The sequence below is a fragment of the Agelaius phoeniceus genome, chromosome 12 (genome assembly GCF_051311805.1).
Source record: "Agelaius phoeniceus isolate bAgePho1 chromosome 12, bAgePho1.hap1, whole genome shotgun sequence".
In the NCBI taxonomy this organism is placed as follows: domain Eukaryota; kingdom Metazoa; phylum Chordata; class Aves; order Passeriformes; family Icteridae; genus Agelaius; species Agelaius phoeniceus.
Window position 1 is genome coordinate 19,210,381 of NC_135276.1, and position 27,941 is coordinate 19,238,321.

Consider the following 27,941-nt stretch of genomic DNA (forward strand, 5'->3'; position numbering starts at 1 on the left):
GCAAAAAATATTTAATGCACTTGATCAGCAGTGTGGAGTTTAGCAGTGCTGTGCAACCAAATGCTGTTGGTTGTTTTCTTAATATCTGGATGTAAACTCATGAATATGCAACTGGAACATACATTTGGGGAAGAAATATATCCACCCCCCCCTTTAGAATGACATGAAAATCACGTGTTTAATTTAAAGTACAATGGAATTGTTTCTTGGCTTGAAGTGCTTAAGCAATATTAGGAACTTTTGCCTAATCTCTGTTTTACAGATTAGAATACAAATATTTCCAGTGCAACCAGAATTTATTAAAGCAGGCAATTGCTTAGGAAATATGCCTTTGGATGTGTTTCTATCAACTCTCCTGGAAAAAAAAAAAAAAAGAATGTAATTAGCATTGCATAATATTCTAGAGAGAAAAATGGGCCAAAACCTAAGTGCATAAAGAGAATATTGCAACTGTGGAGTGTAAATTGCTTGTGGCTGCCAGGCTGATTGTTATTCCTGAGGGCCAATGCCAGTTAGAAAGTCTTGACTGGAAGAAAGCAGCAAGGCTGGAGATGGCCAGGAGAAAGATGAGATGAGCTGTTGTACAAAATTGGGAAAACAGAGTTCTAGAGTGACAGGCAATTTGTTTTATATATGCCTTGTATACCCATCAATGAAATTCAGGCCAAAAAAGAAATTGTTCCAGTCCTTGGTGATGGTGTTTCTGAGTTCATGGAGGCTCCATTGGCTCATGAGATGTTGCTGAATAATTTTCAGTGGTTGTCCCATTCTTTCTCGTTTTCATGGTGAAATCGGTTCTGTGGATCATCTGCTTGTAAATTAAAACAATGAGCTGGTTAAACTCCATGCAGTGAGGCCAGATTTGGGTGATTCTCACAATGCAGTGACTTTATTTGGTGGGGAAGATGTGGGACTGATCTGGTCTGGTTTTCCTTCTCCTCCTCACCTCTTGTCTGCTGCAGTTGTTATCAGCAGGGATGTTTCTTTATTCTGAGCAGCACCTGGGCTGGGAGCTCCCATCCCTTAAGTGCTGATGAAGCATAAATAAGAACAATAAAAAAAACAAGGTTCCTGGTGAAATTGTTCCAGTCCTTGGTGAGTTCATGGAGGCTCCATTGGCTCATGAGATTTACTGGAAATTATTCAGCAACTTGTTCCATTCTTTCTCGTTTTCATGGTGAAATCGGTTCTGTGGAGCAGCTAATTTTTAATTAAAGCTGGTTAAACTCCATGGAATGAGGTCAGATTTGGGTGATTCTCACAACCCCTCTTTATTTAGTGGGGGAGATGTGGGACTGAGCTGCTCTGTTTTCCCTTTTCCTTCTCCTCCTCACCTCTTGTTTGCTGCAGTTGTTATCAGCAGGGATGTTTCTTTACTCTGAGCAGCACCTGGCCTGGGAGCTCCCATCCCCTAAGTGCTGCTGCAGCATAAATAAGAGCAATAAAGAGCCTTTTCTCTTGGCTAGTAATTCACTGGTGTTTTTATGCAGAATTCTGGCCCGGAGCAAAATGTAATTGGCAGGCAGGGGAGGCCACAGTGACCCATTTCAACAAGGGACCATGGAATAACAACCCCATGTAATGCTCTAAACATCACTGAAATCAGAAATGAAGCCTGGCTTGGAGAGCTCCTCCATGATTTAAGAGCCTTTTCCCTGAAATATCTGGGGGAGGAAACCCCAAACAAGCAGGAGGACAGAGACTGGGTTATTCCATGTGGAATAATAGCTGTTGTAAATAGGTTTGTAGTGTAAAAATGCAGGTCTGATCTGTCCCCTCCTTGATCCTGTGACATTTACCATACATTTGGGCTCACCAGATTTGCTAAAAACTCTGCCCTGAGGGAATTTTGACACTGGCAATTCGTGAATGAAAAAAAAACAACAGAGGAGTGTATAATTTGCTGGTTAACTCCAATTTCTAAATGATTCATTTGATGGCACATATTCCTGAAGATATGAAATGGTTCTAATTAAAGGCAGATGTGCAAAATATAGCCTATAGGATGGGTATAGGGAAAGCATACTTTTCCATGTGAGTGGCAAAGCCCACAAAGCCACAAATACCTCTCCACTATGGCAGCCTCAAAAATGCATCCACAAATATTATTCATCTCAGTGGTCTGCAGAGATTTATCAGGGGTTACAGCTTCCTGAAAATATCTGTGAGGCTCAGGGGTTTGGAGATGTGTGTTTGTCACTTGGCAAACAGTCACTTGCTTTTGCTACACCCTCTAAGAGGGCAGCAATTATGAGTAAGACAGTCTGGAAGTGTTCAAAAATGGATATTATGGGGAAAATATAGCTGGATGTTTACAGTCATTTCTTCAATTTAAAGTCATGAAAAGCATCTTTCCACATGTCAGTGTGTCTGTGCACTGCCTTTTTTTTTGGCTGGGGGGAGAATCTTTTAGAAAGGAAAATCTGTCTGAATTTGCCCCAGATACTTTAAAAATAACTTGGCATTTTGGATTATGAAGGATGGTTTGGGTTGGAAGGGATTTTAAGGATGATCCCATTCCCTCCCCAGCCATGGGCAGGGACACCTCCCACTGTCCCAGGGTGCTCCAAGCCCTGTCCAGCCTGGCCTTGGGCACTGCCAGGGATCCAGGGGCAGCCTCAGCTGCTCTGGCCCTCCCCACCTTCACAGGGAAGAATTTTTCTTAATATCCCATCTGAACCTAAATTTTTGCAGTTTAAAGCCATCACTCTTTGTTCTATCACCAAATTCCCTCTCCAACAGCTGCACACGTAATCCTGAAACTCCAGAGATAAAATGGGGATTGGGCCTGTCCTGTGCCTCAGTTCTTTAGAACAAGTTATTGGACTTGAACTCAATGATTCTTGTCCTTTCCAACTCCAACAGAATTATAGAATATCCAAGGATATTCTATAATTCTGTGATCTTTTCTGTCAGATTTTCTCATTTTTCTCCTTGACTTTTCCCCCTTTGATGCTATTATAACTCATAGATGTTTACTCCAAAGCCCCCTCAATTTCAACACAATAAACATTTCAGATAATCCATCATTTAAAAAAATAAAATCAATATTTATTTAGGCTTGTGCCTGTTTCAGCTTTCCAGGTCCCTGCAGAAATGGAAAGTTTTTCTTCAGCACACTTGAAATGTTGGTTGAGGACTTTTCCCTTTTACCCTGGTGTTGAGCTCCAACAAAATCTTTGTGTGTGTGAATGAGCTGCAAGGTCAGATGTGCAAATATATGATGGATTGTTGCAGATAAAAATGGACTTAACCTTTGGGTTTTGTCTTGGCTTTTCTTGAGTGGTCTATCTTCTCTCTGAAAATTTTATATTTGCACTTAGTTTAGCAGACAATACTGAAAGGAGTATTTTGGAGGAATTCCATCTTTGTCCTGAATTATTAACTTGCCTGAAGAATGGCAAAGATAGAAAATCTGGGGGACAGAAACAGAAATCAAAACTACACCCAGAAATCAAAACTACCCAAGAAATGCTGCCTCATTTCCCTGGAAGGAATGTTGTTCAGTTTACTGTAAATCTGCTGATGATTCTGTGATCACAGTCAAAGGTCAACCCACTCTTGGTAGTTCTCTGAAATACAATCTGTTGGTTCATCTCATAAAACAAAAATACAGTGTGAAGACACTGAGGAGAATGGTTTACAAAAAATCCTACAGCCGGAAAAGGTGAATTTTGGTGACATTTGAATCTTCACTGTGAGCAAACTGGATCCAGATTCCAGCCCAGAAATCTTAAAATGCAAAAGGAAAACAAGGGACAAGGTAAATGTTTTTAAAGCCTGAACTAGGAATTGGTAAGATGCAAGTCAAAACTCAAGTCCTGGGTTAATTTTTGGGGATGTGGGATATTACAGATCAGAATAAATGAATATAGCTGTGGTAGAAGAACCCCTTAAAAACGGTGCTTGATGTGCTAGGAAAGGGCTTGTAACCTAACAAAGGCATTCCCTAAAATAGAAAGCACAGCACCAACATAAAACACTCATCATGTTTTCAGTGCCAGGCAGGGATTTGCACTCCTAACCTCCCACGTTGGAGCTGGGGCTTGAATAGCATTTCTGTTCTCTCCTCAGCTGAGCTAATGACAGAGCTGAAGAAGTGTCAACACCGCAGCCGAAAACGCTCGGGGTGGCAGGAATGGTGTTCACAGGGGCCATGGGAGGCACAGCAAATGCTCTCCTCAAGGCTGCTCACTCCTGACTAAACTGTGTTTTCAGCAGGAAGAGCCAAAACCTTGCCCAGAGGCAGCGCAGTGCTCCAGATGAGTCCCATGCCTGCTCCAGCTACAGTGGGTGAGGTAATGCTCTCCCTGGCTCCTCTCTCCTCTCCTGATGCCAGCCCTGCCTCAGGCTGGGATATTTGCTATTTATTTGTTATTTATTAGTTATCTTTTTATTTATTAGCTGTTTGCTATTTACTCCTTGTTATTTATTTATTTGCAGTTTGCTATTTTCTTAAATCAGGGGCCGACATCACCCATGTTGGAGGAATCCAACCCAATTCCTGATGGCTCCATGTGTCGTTTTCATTCTTGGCAGGGAGAGTTTATCTTCTGTGACTTCACCTTCCATAAGGTTTGAGTGGAAGTCACCTAAACTGCCCATGAGCTCCCTGGAGGGAGGTTGGCAGTGCTGTGCAGTTCCTCTGAGGTCCCTTGGACACCTGAGTTTGGGATGAATCACGCTCTGGAGAGGAAACGGCCTCAAGCTGAGCCAGGGGAGGCTGAGATTGGATAGTAGGAAAATTTTCTTCATGGGAAGGGTTATCAAGTGTTGGGACTGGCTGCCCAGGGAATGGTGAAGTCACCATCCCTGCAGAGATTTAAAAAACGTGTGGATGTGGGATGTGGGGTAGTGGTGGGCTTGGCAGGGCTGGGGGAATGGGTGGTCTTGGAGGTCCTTTCCAATATTCATAATTCTGTGACATGCCAATTTTTCTTCAGGGCTTGCAGAGACACTGATTTTTTCCAATCCATGTGTGAAATCTTAGCTTGGGATGGTGAAAATCAGGGTGACTGACTGATGGGGCTCTCTGATGCAACCTTGTGGTTCTCTGACTGACAAAATCCTGATGAGCACATGGAAACCACTCATCCCAAGGGCAGTGAGGGGAGAATGAGGGGAAAAAATTGGAAGTTTGATTATTTTATGATTTCTTCCCCGTGTTTTGGTTCTCTGGACAGCATGTTCCAAAGCTGTGTTTTCCAGTTTCTATTCAGTGTTGGATATATCAACAGTCTGGAGGAATTTGGGATGCATTGTTCCAAGAGGGAGCAGAGCTCAGCCCAAACTCTTGCAGTTATTTGAGTTTGGATTTTACTGTGTGAGCCCAGCCTAGGAAAAGCTTGCTACCTTTGTAGGAAATAGTTGGAAAAAGGACATTTCCCTGCCTTAGAGTGAAACACTGCTAAAATCTCACCTGTGAAACACAATATAAATTCATTAAACTAAGTCCTGTCTTAATTTTGGTGAGTGAGGTGGAGTTCCACAAACAAGTTGATGTTTTCATGAGTTAATTGAGTTAGATATGATCTCTAGTGAAATTCTTAAATTTCAGACGGAGGGTGATGTTCCTACAAATTTGTCAGTTTTGTTACCTGGGCCATAACCTTAATTTTAGTTTTAAAACGTTGCCAAGGGTCCCAAACTTGAGTCAGAAACTGGTACCATGCCTATATTTGCAAACAAACATAAGAACCAAAATGTTCTGTTTCTGCCCTTTTAGTGCTTTTAATTTTGTTCATTATTAAATATTTTAATTGCCTTCTCTTCAGTGAACTTCAAAGTTCAATTACAAATGAAACCAACAAATTTTTTTCCACAAGAAAAGTATTAAATGAAACTTGTCCCTGTTTTTCCATAATTATTTCAAGTGTTGATCAGCTGATCTCTTTCGAGAAAGGAAAAGAGACAAGAAGTCCTCTAAAATATCCACAAGGAATACCCACTGATACAAGTATTTGTTCATGTGAGGAAAAATATTGTTATTTTTTTCAAAAATATTGCAGGCATTTCTTATTTCTGAGAATTTACTTCTGCTTACGGAAAACAAAGAGAAATTCCAACTGGTGCATGGAGGCATCAGGTGTTGGCTATGAAGCTTTTGCCAGGCAGGGACAGATTTTTAAAAGGTCTTGGACTCCACGTAAGGGAAATGAGATTTTAATCAGATTTCACCCAGGTGTCCAAAAAAGGGGATTTATTTCTAAATCACCAGTGACCTGTGGCTACTTCTTTGCAAATCCAGTTGTTATTCCCAGTGGGAGCTCCTGTTTCTCAACAGGGCTGAAATCCAGGCTCTTCCCATTTGGAAATCAAAGGGAGCCCTTTGTGCTTCTGAAATTCCGGCCCTGGCCAAGTGCTCTGCAGCCAAGAACAAAAGTTAAGTGAACTCAGAAAGAACAAGTCATCAGCCTGACCTTTGGTCATCAGAAAAATGTAAAACATCTTCGAGTCATTCCCCAAATCCAAGTCAGGTTTCATCTGTGCCGAACATTCGGTGCAATGAGTGGGAATTTCACAGATTTCACAAATTAGCCAGCCCAAAGTCACTGCTGGCAGGGGGGTCTCTGGGTGATGTGTACTTGACAGTGTGTGAAGGCCAGAATCCATCATTCCAACCTGGTGGGAAGTGATTTTAAAGGTTTTTTTTTTTTTTAATTTGGTTTGAGTTTGGTCTTTTGTTGTTGTGGGGTTTTTTTGTGGGGGTGTTGTGGTTTGGAGTTTTTATTTTTTTCTGGTTTGTTTTGTTCTTTTTCTTGTTTGTTTAAATTGTTGTAAAGGATTTTTTCCAGCCTAGTGACTGGAGCTTGCAAAAGGTTCTATTTACTCCAAAGGGTTGTTATGTAAGAGCTAACCTCATTGTTCTAAAGCAAAATGAGTAAATGATAAATGAACGTGTTTGGCAGCAGTAAAGCCAAATAAGTTTGTCTGGAGAGAAAGGAGGTGAAGGTCCTGATATTTTTTTGGTTTTTTTCTCCTCTCCATCCTCCTGTGAGATGGGTGATGCTCTCCCATGTCCATCAGGTCACTGTCCATCACTGGACTTCAGAAATTTCTTAAATTATTTTTATTTGTGAATAATCATTACACAGACAGAATCTTTTTGGGAGGGAACAGCTGGAAGAACAAGGAGACCCTCACAGTGGAGGTCACAACTTGTAGAAATGTAATATTCATTGCAAAAAGAAATACCTGAAAATGGAAAGAAGCTTTTTGCTGTTTAGTGCATCACAAATATCAAACTGCACCCAGGAAAGGAGGGAGCTGATTTAATAACATCTGCTCTAGATAACTTTGAAATGTAATTACATGTTAAGGATATGATTTCACACTGCTTATAATGTTAGAAGCACACTGTTTCTAATTATACATTACCCAGAAAAGGGCCTTGCTGCCTTCTGTCTTTAAATTATTGTTTTTATCCCGACACCACCTGTCCAGGTAGGTAATATTATGGCTAGTGTTGCTTCTGAGAACCCCCAGATCATTGATGGATTTATGCTCACTGCATAAAAACCCTTTTCCTGAACCCTGCAAGTTGACAAAAATATAATTATTGCTGCATTTCAGACAGAGGAAATTTCACAACAGTGGTAAGGGATTTTCAGTGGCTTTCTATGAATAAAAGAAGAAAACTTCTGTTCCAAAAATCCATTTAGTGGCTTCTGCCTCACCATTTTGCATACCAACAAGTCCTTCATTAAGTTTAAGTCTCTCAGACACCTCTCCCCATATGCAGCACTGAGTTCCTTTCCATTAAAATCAGCCTCCAGAGATGGATGTGCAGCTTCCATGGCTTGCAAACATCTCCCCCCATCACTTACCTCGCCAAAGAAATGTTATTTCTGACGCCCTGCCCACAGTACTTTGTGTTCTCTCTTAATCAATCAAAGTGTCCTTATCTTTGCTGCACTTCATCTTGTCTAACAAGCGTTCCCAAGAGCACCTGAATTTTATTTCTAGGAATAAATGTGTTGTCTTATTGGTTCCATGTGTTCTTCAGAGCCTGCCCTGTGCCCTCACACAGGAGACTCCACATTGATTCATTCCCAGAGCTCGAACTTTGAACGCTCGTATTATTTTTATTAAACTTAACTCTGGCTCTTTCTCCCTTCTCCCCTTTCCCCTGCACCCTCCAGCTATATCCAGCCCCTGAGTCAAAGCAGGAATCAATGGAAGACACATTGAAAAGAAGATTATGTCCATGTGGAGGAGGATTGGTGTCCATTTCCAAACTGGGAAGATTGAGTTGTACCAGTTTTGCCTTTGATTATCCACCTAAGGTGCCTGTGCAGGTGAGTGAATGCCTGAGCACCCAAGGAAGGCACCCTGGGAAGTGTCTCAGCACAAAGTGTTGGCCAATCTCACAAACCCCTACCCAAATCCATCCTTTCTGTGGCCAGGGGAGGATCTGAGTCCTCTTCCCCCCTTCCTGGCTGCTCTGTCAGCTTGGATCATGGCAATACGAAACCAATTGGAGATTCCCTTCATCGTCCCTTCACAGTGAGCTCAGGAGACGTGAGGCCACCTCTGGGTGAGTTTGGTTTCTCCTGATTTTGATAAAACTCAGCCCCAGCCTTGAGCAGGTCCCAGCTCAATTGCAGCTGTGGCTCAGAAAGGGATATAAGAAAGTAAGGGGAGGAAAAAGACGAAACTGCCCAAACCTCAGCAAGGTTTTGTCCATCTTCAGGGCTGCTTTTGTGCTGGAGTGGTTTGGAGCAGGGTGCTGACATCTGTTTGGAACAAATGCCACGTTCTGTCCCTCCAGCTCCACCCTCCACAAGTCAGTCCTGATTATCGGTGTGGATGTGGTGCTGAAATCTGGTCCTGAGCTACGAAATTTGCTCTATAACCTTTTGTCATTCCCAGAATGAAAATTGTCCAAGCACATCCTCATCCCACAACTTTGCTTGGAAATCATCCTCAACCCTCACATCGTTCTGAGGGACGGAAAACATTGAGAGATCTCTAAAGCCAACAAGATCAGGCCAGGAGCCCAGATTTCTCCTCTCTGAGCCACAGCTGCCCAAAATCTTGATAAATACCAAAATGGCTATTTTAATGGTAAGAAATCCATTTTAAAAAACCAAAAACACCCCCCCCCCAAAAAAAAAAAAACCAAAACCAAAAACCTAGAATTGTAGAAATGTGAAAAACCTTGCTGTAATAGTAACAGAGTGCTGACAATCAGGCAGGATGGTGCCCACAGCTCAGTTTAAAAAAAAAACCCAACCAGATTAATGGGCATAATCAAGCCTGACATTGAGTAAGAGGCAAGAACAAGTAATCAGATCCCAACTTAGCTGATGCTGGCATTACTGAGAGCCTGGGGCACAGTCCAAGGATAAAAACATAATGTCTTATCTAAGCAAGGAGTCATTTGTGCACCACTGGTTACAACACGTCCTTAAAAAGGGAAAGAAGGGAAAGGAAAATATGGCACATGAAATTATTTTATTTCCCAGAAACGATAAGAAAGTAAAGCTAAAAGTTTCTACACCCAATCTTTATAGAGGAAAAGCCTATCTAGAGTTAACCCCTTGCAATGTCCACCGTAAAGCCCCAGGATATGGAAAAGGATATTAAAACAAAAAGTGAAATGGGGGTTAAATCAAGTTAGTATAATGAAAACAGTTAAAAATTCAGATTTTTGAATATTTCTTGCAATTTGGAGATTGCTGGGATCCTTGGGGCCAGCCTGCTCCTCGGTTCAGTGAGAGTTCAGGCAGTCTGGCAGTCCCATCCTTTTGGCCAAGACTCCTTTTCTGGCAACGCGTCTCCCTGTTTCTCAAGAACTCTTCTTTTCCTCCAGATTCAACAGGATGTTGACCTGGATCTCTCAGAACAGCTCATGGAGAGGAAAGACCCTCTGACACAAAAACCACGTCACTGGAGAGGGAACTGTAGTGTCAGGGAGGGCATCTGGAAGATCAAAGTGGGAATAAACCAATCACTCCAGGCTGTATGGCTTTGCATTGCTGAGTTTTATTTCCAGCCTTTTGAAGCACAGCTCATGAGCCTTAACAAGGAAAGAACTTTTGTGTAAAATTCAGTAAACGAAAAAAGCTGGTTTGCGTAAAATTCAGTAAATTAAAATTAAAAAAAAAATCCAGACCAAACACCATGGGCCTGTGGGGGAAAAACTGGAATTTAATTTCTGTATTACAGACCTTTCCCAGGAAAGCCAGGTGTGGGCCAGCATGAAATGCAACCCCACACATCTGTGGGGGATTCTGCCCGGCCCGCCCAGCCTTTTCCATTTCCATCATTTGCCATCTTTGATGACAACTCACCAGCAGAGCCCAGCTCTTTCCCAGAGGGAGCTCTGGGAAACTGGGGCTGCCTGGAGTCGGGAGGAAGACACAGGTGAGAGGGATGGAGGGTGGTGGGTGGAAGTCACCTCCTCCACCTCCTGTTTTTGGAGGTGTACACGCTTTTCCATGTGTACAGCTGGAATGAAGCCTCATTTTCCCCTTCCAGCAGCAACTCAAGGTGTGAGCACTGTGGTGTCTCACGGAAATGACTCAGGTTCTCAATGCTGACCTGCCTTAATGGTCCTCATTCGGTGGGACATTGATTTATTGCCCTCACGAGCCTCAAGTGACACCGTTTGCTCTTTCCCTAAGCCTGGTAGGCCAGCAAGGTGACAACTGGTGACTGGATGTGACCACTCTGCCCTGGGAGAGTGACACATGTGTGCGACGGCCTCTCCTCAGCCCTTCTCAAAATGTTTGTGCAGGAGCAGCCATAAATGCTGCTGTATTGACCCAAAGATGCAATCCAAGGCGTTTGAGCCTGGGCCTTATCTGCATCACCTTATCAGGAGCCAGAGAGCGAGATGCACCCCGGGAAGGGAGGGGTCTGTGCCAGAGGGTTTGGCCTCGTCCCTTCTCTTCTGGCACGGGGAGGGACTGTGGGCAGAGCTGGGTAATGATTTGTCACCGCCAGGAGCGGGGTGTCTCTCTCTGCAGAGGAAACCTTGGCCGTGATTGACAGCGGGGCCGTTTCTGCCACTTCCCTCGCTGTTGTCAAGTAATAATGAAGCTTTGTCAGTCCATCATGGACATGGATATGCCTGATTATGTCGACTCCTTGGACTCCTCTTACACCATGCTGGAATTCGACAACCTCCGCGTGCTCCCCAGCAACACCGGTGAGGTTTTTATTCATTTTCTCTTGAATAAGCTCCACTACTTTTTCTGTAAAACTGGACACAGAGGAAAGGCTGGTGGCAGGTATGGAGCAAAGGGTAGAAGGGGTAATATTTAAGCAGCTGATCTGTCAACCTCTGTTGCATCCGTGTTGATGTTTGGGTTAAAACGCGACCCCTTCACTTGCCGGTCCCGTTTTGGGTTATTCTTTTGGGTTATTCTTTTCGTTGGCGGGCTGAGCGTCATGCCTTGAAGAGCCCACCAGGTTTTGCAGGTGTTGGTAGATGTCTTCATGGCATTCCCTGGGTTTATCCTGCTCTATTGCTCAGGAGGGGAGTTATTACCAATATTTCTTGTTCAAATGCGTGTTTCATTCCCATCTACGACCTCAGCTGATATTTAATCCTTGGGAAAACATGTCCTCCCAAATGGCATTTGTCCATGACCGTGTGCCTTGTTTAAGTTGGTCCTGGGAACTTGAATTGAGAAACAATATCCAAATCATTGCTAGCTTTGCATTCCTTTTCTGGCTACCAAGTTGGTCCAACAGTTTTTAGGGCACAAAGGACTTGGCTGGGAGGCGGGAGTGTTTATACGCCGAGACTTCCGCTTGGTTCGTAGGAATAAAGCACTTTGTGTGGGATTCAATTTTTCTGCACTCAGAAGTGCTCTGACATAAAGTGAACTCCATCCTGTGAAATCAACTGCTCGCTGTGTAAAATTAAAGGGCATTTTGGTCATCTTGCATGAAACCAGTCATGCAACTGAATGAGATTCTGGCATGTAGCAATCCCTTTGGAAAGTTTTGGCAGGCTTTTAATTTACTAAGAAGCTTAGTGAAATTAAGATGGGATTTTCACATTTGCTCATTAACTGGCTCATCAAAAGAAATCAGAGTTTCAGTAAGGATATCACCTACAATATAAAATGATTAGACGTATTATTGTAGGGCCTGGAGGGAGGTCAGGAGACAAGTAAAGTTAAAAGGCCCAAAGGAACCTGAATTTTAAACTGCCTTCTGTAAAGCTCTGGCTGTCCGCAAATCAAGGTTTTTCAATATATATAATTTTTATAAGCTCCAGCTAGACTGGATCTTATTTTTGCAGAAAGCTTTCCACCTCCCATCCTACTCCAGAAATGTTATTTAACACAGATGTTTTGCTTTGTCACTTCCCGTTGAACAACAGGATATTTCTCACTTTTTGAAGTGGCACAAATTTCCCCGGAATTCAATATAATTTTGTAAACCAACCACCAAAGTCTGTTTGGGCTCTCTGTTGATTCACGCAGTAGAACTGACAGGTTGAGTTTTTTTCTGAACTTTATCGAACTCGGTGTTGTGTTATTTGTTTAGCTGTTAATGACTAACCAGCTCTCTCGGGAAGTAGCTGCTTTGAAATTAGCTTGTTTGTCTTGGGTAAGTGTCCTTCTCTACCATTTGTAAAAATAACTTCAAAAAATACATGAAATGGCCATGCATGGAAATCTATTGCTGTCCAGCTGAGTTCCGTCCCCTGAGGTAATTCAGAATCACAGTTTCCTTGTGGCTTCAGAAATTTTTTAAAATTTTTTAGAATCAAGAAACAACCTCATTTTAGGTACCTTTTATAACTATACTGGATTTCTTATATCTCTCCTAAGGTTCATCTGTATTTTCCCTACTAGATGATGACAGCTTTGCCCTCTATAAACATGAACAGGAAAGGATGAAATATTTATTTTGGTGAACTCAGTGCAGTTTCTTATTGTCTGAACAATTCCAAAAGTGAAAATTGGAATATTTTCAAATAAGGTCATGCTTTCTTGAAACCAACTCTTTCCTTCTTCAGAACATCATTTCATCAAAATTTTGGGTGGAAAAATTTTGTGGAGCACTTCCTGTGCTTAGATGTTCCTTCTTCATGAAGCTGCTATCATTCTGAGATTTGCCCAGATATGTATTTTGGATTTTCCACCTTCAAATAGCTCATAATTTGCCAAATATTTTAAGATTAATTCAAAATAAAGAATAGAACACTTTATGGGAGGGATAGATGAAATAAGTAAGGTTTAAATAGAAAGAATGGCAACAGGAAAGGAGCAAAAATCACTGCTAATTCTGTCTTTCCTTCATGAAATATGTGTTGTAGCAGCAGAAATTTTCCCATTCTGTACCAATTTGTTTCCTTCACCTTGGCTGGCAGTACAACCCATATCCTCAGTTTTTATGTGTGGTTAATGGCCATCCCCTCACACTCCTGTCAGAATTGTCTCATTTTGGTGAAGATGTGAATCATTGCTGCAATGCAGCCCCAATTCTTCCCTGGAGAGCTGGGGAGCGCTTTCTGCCAGGGTGGTGCTCGCTGCCCTCAGCCCCACACTCCACACTCATCCTTGGGACCCTGGCACGAGGTTGGTGAAATCTTTCCCAGTTGGACCCAGTTCAGAGCGTGCAAAAACCACCAGAGATGTTTTGGGCAGTGATTTCCCATCCCTCGAGCTTCCAGCGCCTGGAACAGCACCTTCATCATCGCTCCTCTAGGATTTGGGGTCACTAAATCACAGCTAGGTTTTATATCTCAAAAACTCCTCTATTTGCTGAAAGCTGATGTAGAAAGAGGCTGCCCTGCACGTGGCCAGGGTTTAAACTCCCTCCTGCCCTACATTTGTGTGTACAGGTTTCACAATGCTGCCTTTGGCACCGAGTTTCCCTGTGTGTGTTCAAGTCCCAAACCCACATTTGTGATCTCCTCACATTTTAGTCCAGCACATGTAATTTGGGGATTTGTTAACTGCAAATTATGTGCACCAAAACTTGGATTTCCTGGTAGATAAAGGCCACCCTGGAAAGTATTGCAAGAGAATTCTCTTTTACAATGTGGATCTAGAAGAGCTGTAGCCAGTAAAGGAACTGAAAGGAAAAGCAGTGCAGGAGTCAGGTATGAGGAGAACATCCTCAGTGTCATTTCTTATCACTGTAAAACTGGCATTATCATCTCAGCCCTGGAAAGACAATGATTAACATACAGAGGTACCAAAAAACTTGTGTGCATTTCAGTTGTGAACTTGGCTGATCCCAAATCTGGGGAAGCCACTGGGTGCTCTTCTCAGCCTCAGGGAGCTCCCAGTCTGCACACTGATTGTATATAATTCCAAAAAATTGTAATAACATTATATATATATATATATATATATATATATATATATATATATATATATATATATATATATATATATATATATATATATATATAATATTTTTAATATATTTTAATTATATATAACTCAAAAAAATGATATATAACTAAAAAAAAACAGCTTCAGATATTTCTGCCAGTGAAGTTGAGGGCAGCCCCAGTGAGGGGTCTGGCCACAAGCAGAGCCTGGGAGCCACACAAAGTCAGGATGAGTTGTGGTCTCTTCCTGGAGAACAAAATCAAGTGCATCTCTGCAGTGGAGATTTCAAAGGCGCCGTGGCACAGCACAGGAGCTGTTCAGGTCATCTCCCTGTAGCAGGCAGGGATGGAGCACACAAAGCAGATTTCACAGGCAGGCAAGGGACTGTGCTGCCAGGGATCCTGGTCTTTCCTCACAGAGATCAGCCCAGGAAAAACCCAAATATTGGGGAGGTTTGAAAGCTGTGCTGAGAGAGTCTCCTGGTGCCTGTGATACCAGCTGTGCTTTGCTCTTCTCTGAGCTAATTCTCATTTGGAGCCCATCATTAGCTGGTGGCAGGATTTTGTAATTAAAAATCGTGATCATAATTAACGTGCGTTCTGGATTAGGGCTTTCCTTTTTATCTGTTAAAATTTCTGTCCACATTCAGCCAATTCAGCTGAAAAGGGCACGTGGCTCCCTCCCAGGGTTTGAACTTTTAGCTGTGGAGCTGCCCTAACCCAGAGCCACCCAGCTCACTGGTGATTTGTTTGTGCTTCCATGGATACAAGTGAGGGCAAAATTTGGTTTGCTAATTTCCAAGGGCCCTCACACACACAGTGCTGATGGTCCCTCCTCCAGTAATACCTGGTTTAAGGCCAGATTATTAATTTCTTCCTTATATCAGCAAGCAGATTCTCACATCCTATATAAAAGGAAACAAAGTCCTTTCTGGTGAGTAAATACTTTCCAGCATCAGGAATATTTTGCAGTCTGGTCCTGGATGAAGGGTCTGGTGGAGACCTAAACTGTTTGACCTTGGCTTGATTCCTCTGAAGTCTAGAGAAAGCATGAGTGGAGTGAAGAGGAAATTGGCTGCCTTATCTTTATTTCAGTTGTGCAAATTTTTAAAATGGAATCCAACACAGTGCATTTGTTTATGGTCATGTGCTCCTTCAAAAGATGGATGGAACAACAGATGCCCAAATGTTCTGCAGTTATCCTCCAAGGAATGTTCTGTACTGTTCATTTAATACTAAGTTATTAAGTAATATCAAATCAAGAATAATTGAAAAAAAAAGAATAAAAATCATTCCTAAATTGCCATTAAACATCTCTGACATAGACAATGCTCCCAAAGGACCCAAGTGTCACTTCCTGACAAATGTCAGGGCTGGGAGAGTCTGACACAGAATTTGAGAAGAGACAAATCTCAGTTCCTGTCATTATGACCTAGGAATGATTTTGGTGCTGTCATTCTTTCTTGTCATGTTGCTCCCATCTTGCTATCACCCACTTATTTACTCATCCACACACCAGAAGGTGAATATGGACCAAAAGGGTTATTTTAGGAGGTGACAGGAAGTCTGAACTTTGCATTAGTGAAATCTTGGCTAAAAATGTCTTAGTCTCAGTCTTAGCTAAGAAACTATCCAGTTTTTGAAAAACTAAAGCTTTGTTTGCTTTGCTATTTTTTTTTTGGGGGGGGGGTTGATTACAATTTTGTTGCACAGCAAAGACCTTCACTATAAATTTTTTTATGTGTATTCACACACAAAAATAGCCTTTTCTCACTCTCTCTCTGTATATATTCTGTGTGTGGATTACCCAGAGCTGGTTTTATGCATTATGGATTAGAAAGCTCTCTCTAGGCAGATCAGGTGGCAATTCTTCCCCTTTGAGTAGTTTTCTTTGAAAATCTGCTAAGCTGAGCTTTCCCTACCTCTGTTGGGAGGATGTCCCATCCCAGAGACACATCAGGGTGTGCCTTGTCCCAGGGACTTCCCTGAGGTCACTGGAGCACGAGATGGGCTCCCCTGGAGCACAGAACATCCCAGAGGTGCGATAAATTCATAAAATCGTCCTGCAGCCGCTGCCAGGCTCTGCAAACAGATGGGGAGATACCAGCACTGCCAGCTGCCCTCCCTGCAGGGGTCTCTTGCCCTTTCCTTCCCCTCTCAATCCTCCTCAGATTAGGAGGATTGAGAGGGCAGCAGGTCTGGTGGTTATAGGGCGGAGGGAGAGGTTCCAAGGGGTTTTCAGCAGTGCGTGCGCACAGGGGCGCAGCTATTCCTGCCCCAAATGGGTGGGTGCAAACGGAGGACATGACAGAGGGCGTTCATATCACCTAATTTTAGGTGCCTAATTTAGAAATCTGATCTTCCTGCACACCTCTGTTGCTTTCTAGCGGAAAGCAGTGAGCCTCTTCAGAGAGAATTTCAGAGGAGGGACCAGACTTAGAGCTAAAGTGATCCCTGTGGGAGCTGCTGAGGTCTCTGCCTTCCAGCTGCTGAGGAGCTCTCAAGAGCAATCTTTTATCTTCAGCACCTCTGTCATGGGCATGAAGCACTTCATCCTTTCTGCCTCTGCTGTTTCTTCTCTGCATTCTATTTATTCAAGTTAATGAGCTTTTTTTTTCAATTTTCTTCTGTGGACACCAGCTTTGAACCATGTTCTCCAGGCATCTCACTGAGGAGGTGGCTCCCCATCCCTCAAAACCAAAAAAATCACATGCAAGTGAGGTTTCTTTATATCTCTCCAGGAAAGCAGTGATAATTGATAAATTCTCAAGAGCAGTTTGGGCTATGCAGCTTGAAATCTCTCTGATCATTTAAGTGAAGAAAAACACCAATACCAGGAAGGAGCCAATCATGGGAAGAGCATGACCATAAATTCAGAGGTTTCTGTGGTTGTGTTTGAGGGTGAGGGAAGAGATGAGAATCTTGACTTTATGTTTCAGAAGGCTGATATAATATAATATAATATAATATAATATAATATAATATAATATAATATAATATAATATAATATAGCACCATACAAGATTATATAATATATTATATCGTATCGTATAATATCATATCATATTGTATTATATCACATTGCATTACATTATATTGCATTAATTGCATTATATTACATTACATTATTATATTATATCATATTATCATATTTATTATATATGCTATACTAAAACTATACTAAATGAATAGAAGAAGGAGACATCAGAAAGTTAGAAAGGAATAAATAATAAAATCTCGTGACAGACTCAGCGAGTCTGGCACAGCTGGCTGTGATTGGTTATTAATCAAAAACAATTCGCATGCTGGGTAAACAATTCTTTAAATCACATTTCAAAGAAGCAAAACATGGAGAAGCTGAAGCTTCCCCAGCTTCTTAGGAGAAAAGATTTTGGCAAAGGGATTTTTCATGAAGTATCCCAGTGCAGGTTTCCGTGGCAGGGAGCTCTGACCGTGCCCGTTCTGTGCCCGCAGAGGCCATCGCGGCCGAGTCAGCAAACACCAACCTGCTCCCCAACGGTGTCAGCTCCCTGTGCTCCATCTGTGGGGACAGAGCCACTGGCAAGCACTACGGGGCCTCCAGCTGCGATGGCTGCAAAGGCTTCTTCAGGAGGAGCGTCCGCAAGAACCACGTCTACTCCTGCAGGTACCGAAATTCGGGAATCAAAAACAAACGCGATTTATGTGGGAAATGATTTGGGGTTGGGATCAAGGGATTGTATCTCAAATGTCAAGTTGCCACGCTGTGAAGGCCGCCAGTAGCACTGCAGTTTGGTTTACAAGGTGAAAACTCAGTCCTGTCTCTAAATTCAGTCCTGACTCATTTGGAGCCTGAGACCTCCTGTGGCACCGAGCGATGCTTTGAGTGAATTCATCATCACTGCTTTCCCTACAGGGTAAATTGAGGGAAAATCATAGACCTGAGAATGGAGGGAAACTCATAGTCCACAGAATGGATTAAGTTGGAAAAGATCTTTGAGATCCTCCGGTCCAACCTAAAACCTGAGGTTTGACTGATGTGTAAAACACCTAAACACAGACGCTGGGTGTGGAGTGACTCCATGGCCTCGTCACAGCCCAGCAAGGGGAGGCCAAGGTGGCAAAGGAGCAAAGCTCCAGAGATTTCATCTTTCTTGCTTTTCCTGGTGAAGAACAACAGGCATCCAGGAATCTGTCACCTCCAAAGCCCTCTCACAGCTTCTCCATTCTTGTTTTGAAATACAATAAATTATGTACACTGACTTATCAGTGATGATTTTATGAATATTCTGAGAAATATGTGTGGACCAGAGATGATTCACATCCACTTTGGCACACAGGTATACATTTGAAAGGGGTTTTTTGCCAGGAGGAGGCTATAAATTATAAAGCTGCTATCTTGATTTGACCTTAGGAAAAATGATATTTATTTTAGCACAGGAGAAAGTGGAAAGAAATGCCAAACCTCAATACACTTAAGCCCTTCATCTCTAGTTAAAACCTGGAAGTTTTCTTTCTGTTCCAAAGCTTTTCCTCCTCTAAGGGCATTCCAAATTTTTCCAATGCGAGTCACCCTACCTGTTCAAAATGTTCCTGGTGCCCTTATCACTCCAGGACATGGAAGACACCTGAGGTGACAGCAGTGTCCACCTGCACAGTGCCCATCCCATGAGCTGTGGGGTTCCTGCAGGAGGAGATGAGCTCTGTAATGGTTTATTTGAAATTTCAGCTGTCAGTCTCCTGGGAGCGGGGTTGCTGCCTCTCCCCAGGAATCCATGAATTTCTGTGATATTTGGCAGCTCAGGGAAGATCCACAGCATTGAAGCCAAGCTTGTGTGCAAGCCCTTATTTGGTGAGCTCAGCCCAGCTCAGAGCTCTGCCTATGGCAGACATGAATTCCTCTGAAAGATTTTGGGCTTTTGTGCCTTTGGCATTTTCCCAGTCTGGGAAAGTGCCTCAGCTTTTACAGCCTGATGGTCCCATGTCATCTCATCTCTGCGTGGAAGATTCCCCTTCCATTGTTTCACCCTCCATGGGGAGAGCTGTGTGGGCCACCCCTGGAACAGCACAAGAGTTCCTAAATCCCCATGGAAAGGAGGAGGAATTGGGAGGCCATGGGCCTCAGAACAAGGCTGCAGGCCCAAAGGGCTTGTGGCCCTTGACGCGTTTTTTTCCTACGCAAATCGTAGAATAGTTAACAAGTGAAACCAGACAAACCCCAATGCCAAACACCCAAAAACTGTCTGGACGTGGGAGATGGAGCTCCTACAAAAGCACAACTGGAGTCACAGTCACGTTTTCATGGCCAAACCCATCGCAATCCCTGCAGGGTGGGTGGTCTGCAGCTCCCAGCTGGCAGGAGCGGCGGTGGGGAAGAGGAGGAGCTGGGCCAAGCCAACATGGATTCAATCCATTTCTGGCAAACCTTTGACTCTTCTCTAGGATCTTGCAGTGAGGAGCTCAGGGAGCTCTGGGGCTGTATTTGGGGCTGCTCAGGGTGAGGGGGTCGCAGATGGTTGCTCCATGTTGTATTTCCCATCTCCTCCCAGGTTCAACCGACAGTGTGTGATAGACAAAGATAAGCGGAACCAGTGCAGGTACTGCAGGCTGAAGAAATGCTTCAGAGCTGGCATGAAGAAAGAAGGTGGGTGCAAAGGGACATTTCCAGCCTTCCTGCTGCTGTCTTAGGCCCTGTTCCACTGCAGAGCATGGCGGGGAGCAGCAGCAGCACTGGCTGGAGAGATGATGATTGTGGGTCACAGAGAGATATTTTTCGTAGCAGCTGTTTGCCATTTTACCTCAATTTCAATGAGAGACCAGTGACATTATTCACCCATTCCATGAGGCTGGTCTTTTAGTCCTGGGAAAGGGATGGGCTCCCTCAGGGCCAGTTATGTCTCTAAGTGCTTTACAATAGCAATTTCCTCCCTCCATACCCACTGGTGTGACCCCTAATCCTACCTGTGCCAATCTCAGCGAGGATCTGCCACCTCCAGTCTCATAAATGCCATCAGTTTGCTGCTTCAGGTGGCGTGGTTGGCTCAGCTGATGCTCACGTAGCTGCATGCAAGGGCAAGGTACAGCCTGAAGGAGTGGGAGCCTCTCCTGTATGGCACAGGGCATGGGCAGAGCTCCAGGAGCAGGGTGACTCACGCGTCCCCCACAGCTGACTCATGTACCCCAGCCGGGGACACGACTCAGGGCAAAACCCTTTGGTTGTGCTGCTGGTGACAGGGTGGTGACTGTGGGGCCAATCCCATACTGGCCAACACCTTTTGTTGCATTTCCCATCATCTCTACTGAGGAGGAGCAGAGTTGTAGGTTTGGGCGCCAGTGACCAGCAGGATGTGCCCTTTCTGAAGGAGATATTGTCTCAGTGCCTAATGCTCTGCAAGAAAAATCCCATTTCTGTCAACCTGTGCCTATGTGCAGCTTCCCTGGGGAATTCTGGGATCTACCACAGCACTTGTCCAGTTCTGCACACTGGGAGAGCGTGGATGATCCTGTTTTATTGTGATTTTCCTTGTCCACTGAGTGCCTGACAAACTGGGGGCCCAACCCACCCAAGGTGCAGGTTCTCGGGTGATGGTTTCACACTCTTTATTCACACTCTTTACCCTTTGCGCTGTTTCACACTCTTCACCCATCATTAGTGCTGTTTCCCAACCCACTGGGATGAGGGAGGTAGAAAGGAGCTTGAAAGCTTCTTTCCATGTCACCAAGTTCACCCAAGGGGTGGAATTGTGGCCCCACTGAACCCAAAGGGAAATTTGCTGTCCATTTCTGGTAATTCATAAGATTTTACTGGTGATTGAATGATCTTTCCCATGTTTTGACCATATGCTTTCCTGGAGAAGGGTGTTTTGAAACTTGGCATAAATCATGGATGAAGCAAAAATGCCGACTGGTTTAATTTAGGAGAAGTGGAGTAAATACAGCAGATGGAAAAACAAATAGTGCTCAAATCAATAAAGACAAAATTGAAGCTGATTTGGTCAGTTCTAGATGGGATCAAGCCAACTGCCAATGCAGCAAACTGCACTGCTTGGAAAGGCTGAAATCTCGTTATCAGATCTATTCTTTGAGCCGAAGCATGATTTTTATTGTTTTTTATGGTAAAAGTTATAAAACCTTGGCTCATGCCTCCATCACTGAGTGCAGCTTGATGGGAGATGACTCATTTCAAGTTCCACATCGTCACATTCCTTGAAACTTTTTTATGAGTGCAGTCAGGTCGTGCGCTCGGAAAACGCTCCTGTGTTTGGCAAGGAAGATTTTAAAGCACCTTGAGCAACTGCTGTGCAGAAATTAGCTTAGCTGACCAGAGCCCTGTCCTGAGCACATGTGCAGGACTGGGAAAGAAAAGTTCTTGCACAATTGTGTGCACAAAAAAGAACACAGCTATTTGCTTTTGGGGGGTTCTAGATTAATATTAAACAGCATTGCGAAGCCTTGGGGAGAAGGAGAAGCCGTGTCTTGGACGGGGCACTATTAGAGTGGCCAAATATTTGTACAAAATCTTTTGGAGCGTGCAGGGGTTGGTCTGGGGAGGTGGCAGCAGTGACATCCACACTCTGTGTCCCAGCACTGGCACAACCCTCTTTGCCTGGCACATTCCTTTGGGGCCAGCCCTAGTAACGGCAGTCAGAGTTTCCAGGGTGTGGCAGTAGCATTGTTTATCCACGGCAGAGGGGAAGGAGCTGGAAAGGATCCCTTTCCCAGGCTGGCTGTGACAATACACCTGGGGTGGGGTCACCCTCGCCGTGCCCCACTGACCCACTGCTCAGTGGCTGTGTGCTCAGCCTGGAGAACTTGCTGTTCCCTGGCAGAGCTAACTGATAAACAGGAGTTTGGGATCCAGAGGGATTGGTTTTGGGTGTTTTTTTTTTTTTCCCCAATCTTCATGTGTTCTAGGACGTGATGTGACGCATTTGGATATTTCTGTTTCTCTCTTTTTTTTTTTTCTTCTCTTTTGGAAACTTTTCTAGTGGATAAGGAGTTACAAGGAACTGTGTAGCCTGGTAGAAGGCAAATTTCTCCCCTAATATATAATAGAAATACCTGAGCTACGTGGTGACCAGATCTGCCTGGGGCTGTAGGGTTTAAACTGTGTTGGAGAGGTTTAGGTTGAATATTAGGAAAAGGTTCTTCCCTCAGAGAGTGGTGGGGCTCTGAACAGGCTCTCCAGGGAATGGTTGAGGAAATTACCTGTTGATCTTTAGATTGCCTTGTCTGTACAGCCTCAATTTGATCCTATTTTCAGGAAGGACCAAGACTGCCCTCCACAAGAGCCTTGTGACCTGAGATGGGATCCAGGTTCCATCAGCACTAATGAGAGTGGGGAAGGGACAAAACTTGAGTCTTGTGGAAAGTCCAGTTCCCAGATTTCCTAGAAAACAGCTCACTCGGAATCCCTCCTCTCCCAATTGCATTTTTGGTATCAATAATTCACTTTAATAACAACTATTTAATTTAGGATGAGGGGAGAGGGAAAGCCTCGTGTGAACAAAAACCCCTCCTATGTCCTAAAGAGCTCTGTGATCAGGATCTAAGGTTTTTACAGGAGATTCACTCCTTTATTCTTGTGTTGGGGTTAAGGCTGGGGCTGGGCCAGAGGGTGCTCTGGATGTTTTGGGGATTTTTTGGCTGCTCCCCCTGAGTTCCTCTGTTGGCTCAGAAGCTTTGGTCTCCATTGCCTTGCACAATGCCACCAGACAGGATTTGGGTCACTGCAGCATCAGTGGCTGAGTAGAACACCAGGTACTCAAACACCCAAAGAAAACAGCAGGATTCTATTTTTAGCATCTCCCTGGGATCATGTTTAACCTGGAGTAAATCAGCAGGGTGTGATTCCTCAGGTGAGCCAGGTCATCTCCTCACATGGAGCTGAATGCCTGAAATCCTGGAAGCCTTTTGAAAGGCCAGCACTGCACTGTCAGGACTCAGCTTGCTGGTGGAGGAAAACAAAATAATGAGGGGTTAATATTTAACCTCTCATCCCCTTCAAAGTAATTTATGAATGTGAATGAACTTCTTCAGTTTTATACAGAAGTAAAAAAAAAAAATTGTTGTATCACTTATTGCTGCAACAGTAAGGAGGGAGAGAGTGTTTGAGGGAGGGTTTGAGGCTGCTCTTTATTATTGTGAAATTGGACAGGTTTATAGGACAGTTTTATTAGTGCTTCACAGGACCTCTATCTTGTTTCATACCTTTTGTTTGCACATTTCTTTTGCCAGCTTTCAGAATGCTGGGACTGCAGTTTATTGCAAAGAAGGATGGAAAAGATAAAGGATCTTCTCTACCTTCAGTAGTCATAAATCAGCCCACAAGCCCGTGAAAGGATTAAATGTACGTGTACCATTGGGATTTATTTGCAAATAAAACACACCACACCTACAAAATCCGAGGTAGCTCAGGAAAAAAAAGATTATTTGTGGATATAAATTAATCAGGCAGCAGGAGGAGTAAATCTGTCGGTGAGGACAGGAACACTGGTGAGTGCACCACGCAGGGACTGCCCTCCCTCTATGCCATTTATCACTACATTTCCAGCCCCACCAGCATTAACCGAGGCTGGTTTTAGTGGAATAATGATGGAAAGAGTAATTCCTGTGAAGGCAAAGCTGGGATCTCCTCATTTGCAGTGGAAAGTTCCTGGTTTGCTGCTCTCCCAGCCAGTGCCTGTGCCCCACTCACTGCAGTCCCTGGAGGTTCCTCATCCCAGGCTCTGGCCCTGCATGGCAAGGCAGTGAGGACAAACAGTTTGGGGCTTGTTGCCATCCCACAGACCCCGTTTGCTCGCCCAGGGCTGGAGGCAGAGTGTCCAGCCTTGCTCTGAGTGACAGAAAACCCTTCCCAGGGCTGCCCTGCGTCACAGGGAGGGTTTGTTTGTTTTCCCATCCTCTTCCCACTGCCAGGACATGCTGTAGCCAGGGACAAGTCCCAGGAGGGAGACACCAGCATCATTCTGCCCTCTCTCCCCTCTCCCTGTGGGAAAGCCCAGCCTGGGGCCACGCTGTCCCTGCCCAGCACCATCCTGGGGACTCCTGCAGGGCTGGGTGGCTCTTTCTGGTGTTTTCTGCCTTTGGGAATGTGCAGAGCAGGGAGAAAACAAAACAGGGGGTGAAGATTTTGCCAGGCACTTCTGGAAATAGCAGCCCCTGGGAGACAGAGGGATCCAGCACTGGGTTTTTAGTCTTTCCTGCGGGTTTGTTGAGTTTTATTGGCAGCAAAGGCAAGATCCCAGCTGAGCCCAGCACAGCCAGGGCTCTCCCCTCTCCCTGTGGGAAAGCCCAGCCTGGGGCCACGCTGTCCCTGCCCAGCACCATCCTGGGGACTCCTTGCAGGGCTGGGTGGCTCTTTCTGGTGTTTTCTGCCTTTGGGAATGTGCAGAGAAGGGAAAAAAAACCCCAAAAAAACCAGAGAGCGAAGATTTTGCCAGGCACTTCTGGAAATAGCAGCCTCTGGGAGACAGAGGGATCCAGCACTGGGTTTTTAGTCTTTCCTGCAGGTTTGTTGGGTTTTATTGGCAGCAAAGGCAAGATCCCAGCTGAGCCCAGCACCCCCAGGGCCAGCACGTCCCTCGAGCACTCCCACAGCCTCACCAGGAGTGACCTGTCCCTTCCCTTTCACAAACACAATAAATACAGCAATATAATCACTGCACAGTAATAGATTAATTTTTGTGGCAGGTGAAACATTAACTCCCCTTTGTATCTGATTCCATCACATCTTGGGTGCTTTCAGAGATAACACCCAAATCACCTTGAGAAAGTCACTCTGTACCATCCACTTGCACTGGAAGATTGAGCTTATCAGAGCATGAGGGAAGCACTGAAATATGTGCCATAAAAAGACTGGGGAGAAAAACAGGCTGAGGCTTCTTAAAGGAGTCTGTCAGGGGGACCAGGACTGCCTGGCACTGTAGGATTTACAGCAAATCAGATGTGTAGCTCGATTGGAAAGGCAAAACCTGTCCTTTTTCTTGGCAGAGAGGCTCACCCTGAGAGCATGTGGGGGAGCATCTGATACAAATCCAGCTGTTTGGGGATTTTACAAAAGAGCCAGTGATGACACAGATGGGGTCAGGCTTGTTTTTTGTGAGTGCTGGATGCTGGCACTGACCTTTCTGGTGGTCCAGTAAAACCCATGAAGTGCCAGGATTGTGGTTCCTATGACCACCTTCACCTTCAGGTTGACCCCTCATGCACAGAGCAACTCGTGCTGCTGTCTGAGCAGGGTGAGCAGAGCCTCCCAAAAGCTGTTTTTTCTCTAAACTGATGACAAATTGCCTCTCTGTAGTGTCCCCAGCCTGAAAATGCTCCAGGGATGTGTTTGTGTGTGGCGCCCTTCAGAAATGGATGCAGGTACAAAGTCAGGTCCCCACGGGCTGATCCTGACTGACAGCAAGGCTGAGCCCTAGATCTTGGAAAATAAACCCTGTTGATAAGGGGAGGCATTGATTTTTGTCACTGGTGCTTGTTTTGTGCCCTTTTGCTTTGTTGGCCCCTCATCAGAGGCTGGTTAGGAAAACAGAGCAGTGGTTGGACATGAGCTGGCAGGAAAAAACACCTTCCCTCAAACTGTGCAAAGCAATGCCCACGTTTTTTCCTTTGTATGGATTCCCAGGAATGAGTCCTGATGCTCTAAAACAAGACCCAGCAGCGAGGCAAAGACCCAAAAGAACGATGGCAAAATAACTTTGCTGATTCTGCAGAAAGGGAAACAAAAATGATGGAAAAATCTCCTCCAGTGGCCACTTCTGAGACAAACCCCCAGTGTTCTGCACCCAAGGGGTTAAAGCACAGAGTGAGTCGTGCTTTGGCAGCTCTGTTTGCGTCATTTTACCCCAAATAAAGTGAAATCTGTCTGGGATTGCTGCATGGAGGAGGAGGGATGTGCTGCCCTGTCACCACATGCTGGATCTGCCTGCTACCTCTGCTTCAGGGAGGTGACAAATGCCTTTCTGAGCTGTTGTAGCCAAGATCTGTGAGCTGCCAGGAGAGCACTGAGTGTGTTCAGGCTCCTTCCCCAGCCCTGAGCTGCTGGACAGAGGCAAGAGGGCTTGGGGGACAAACCAGCACTGAAACCAGCTTGGGTTAAACTGAAATTCTCTTCTTTTTTTATCTTTGCTGCTGTTTCACTTGATGGCTGCAGTGGAGGTGAGTCAGCTCTCAGAGGCTGCTGCAAAAATAAATGCTGAAGTGCAATCCCTGCCTTCTGCTCCCTGTGCAGGGCTGATGGAGCATGATGGATGTGGCTGGTGCTTCAGGGGGAGGGGTGGTTTAAAGGGTGGAATGGACCTCAAAAATCAGGGGTTTTTTTTTCCAATTCACCATGGCACGTCCAGCAAAGGGTCTGGGTTGTTCTTCATTCCACTGTGGTCCCTGCAGTGTGTCCAGGGTCTGTGGTGTTGCTGTTTGAGGACTCTGAGCTGGTTTCCAGCAGGGATTTGCAGCAGCTGGGCTGGTGACAAACCCTGGCTTGCTGCTGTCTTCATGTGTCACTGCTGCCAGGGTTTCAGGCTGGATGAAATCAGCTGTGTGATGGACAGCCCTGAGGAAATGGTTCTGAGGGGGATTTAAATTCCCTTTTCTCTGAGCTTCCTCCATGGTGTGACTCTTTCTGTGCCCCTGGGGTGGGGATGTCCCTGGGGTCACCACCTCAGGGGCAGGGGACACTCCAAGGCTGCTCTGAGGGGGCATCAGGGGATGCTTTTCCAGCCCTGCCATGAGGTGAGGCGCAGCCCCAGGAGCTCCCTGCTGTATCAGGAGCTCAGCACTGAGCCCTCAGTGCAGCCATGGCACAAAGGGGCACAAAGGGGCACAAAGGCCAGGGCTCCAGCACTGCCAGGTGGAGAGAGATGACACCAAACCCCCAAATTCCCCCTGAGCTGCATCAAATCCAGTAGGACCAGCAAACCCCCCTTGGGTGTTGCTCTGATCCCCAAATGGCCTCATTCCCCTCTTGTGCTTGGTCTTCTCCCTCTGGAGTGGCATTTTCCCTCCCCAGAGCCTCTTTATTCCAAATCCAGCCACAGTGGAGGGTCTTGAAGGAGCAAAGCCCCATCCACTCCTGTTTAGGGAGCACAAGGAGCAGCAGCCACTGCTTGGGGGGGATTTCTCACTGGCACAAGCACTGGGATTTTCTCACACAACCATTGGGATTTTCCCACTGACACAAGAACTGGGAGTCTCCCACTGACACAACCATTGGGACTTCTCACTGGCACAGCCATTGGGATTTTCTCACTGGCACAAGCACTGGGACTGTCCCACTGACACAAGAACTGGGATTTTCTCACTGGCACAGCCATTGGGGTTTTCTCACTGGCACTGGGAGTGCCCCACTGACACAAGAACTGGGATTTTCTCACTGGCACAACCACTGGGATTTTCTCACACAACCATTGGGATTTTCCCACTGACACAAGCACTGGGAATGTCCCACTGACACAACCATTGGGATTTCTCACTGGCACAGCCATTGGGATTTTCTTACACAACCACTGGGATTTTCTCACTGGCACAACCATTAAGATTTTCTCACTGCCACAACCACTGGGATTTTCTCACTGGCACAAGCACTGGGATTTTCTCACACAACCATTGGGATTTTCTCACTGGCACAATCATTGCGATTTTCCCACTGGCA

The 27,941-nt window shown here is 44.9% G+C and overlaps 1 protein-coding gene across 2 annotated transcripts in view; it reads left to right on the forward strand.

Moving 5' to 3' along the window:
- The first annotated feature begins 4,084 nt into the window (after positions 1-4,084).
- The window catches only part of LOC129125422 (hepatocyte nuclear factor 4-beta-like), a 34,441-nt gene continuing 10,584 nt past the window's right edge, over positions 4,085-27,941 (forward strand). Inside the window, exons 1-6 of one of the 2 annotated variants that reach the window (XM_077184940.1) lie at positions 4,085-4,298; positions 4,540-4,736; positions 8,142-8,297; positions 9,815-11,155; positions 17,783-17,954; positions 19,837-19,931. In XM_077184940.1, coding sequence (XP_077041055.1) covers positions 11,041-11,155; positions 17,783-17,954; positions 19,837-19,931 — 382 coding nt within the window. In that variant the 5' untranslated portion in view covers positions 4,085-4,298; positions 4,540-4,736; positions 8,142-8,297; positions 9,815-11,040. Of the gene's footprint in view, positions 4,299-4,539; positions 4,737-6,754; positions 8,298-9,814; positions 11,156-17,782; positions 17,955-19,836; positions 19,932-27,941 lie in introns of those variants that run through there. The other variant, XM_054640859.2, reaches the window with a different exon arrangement.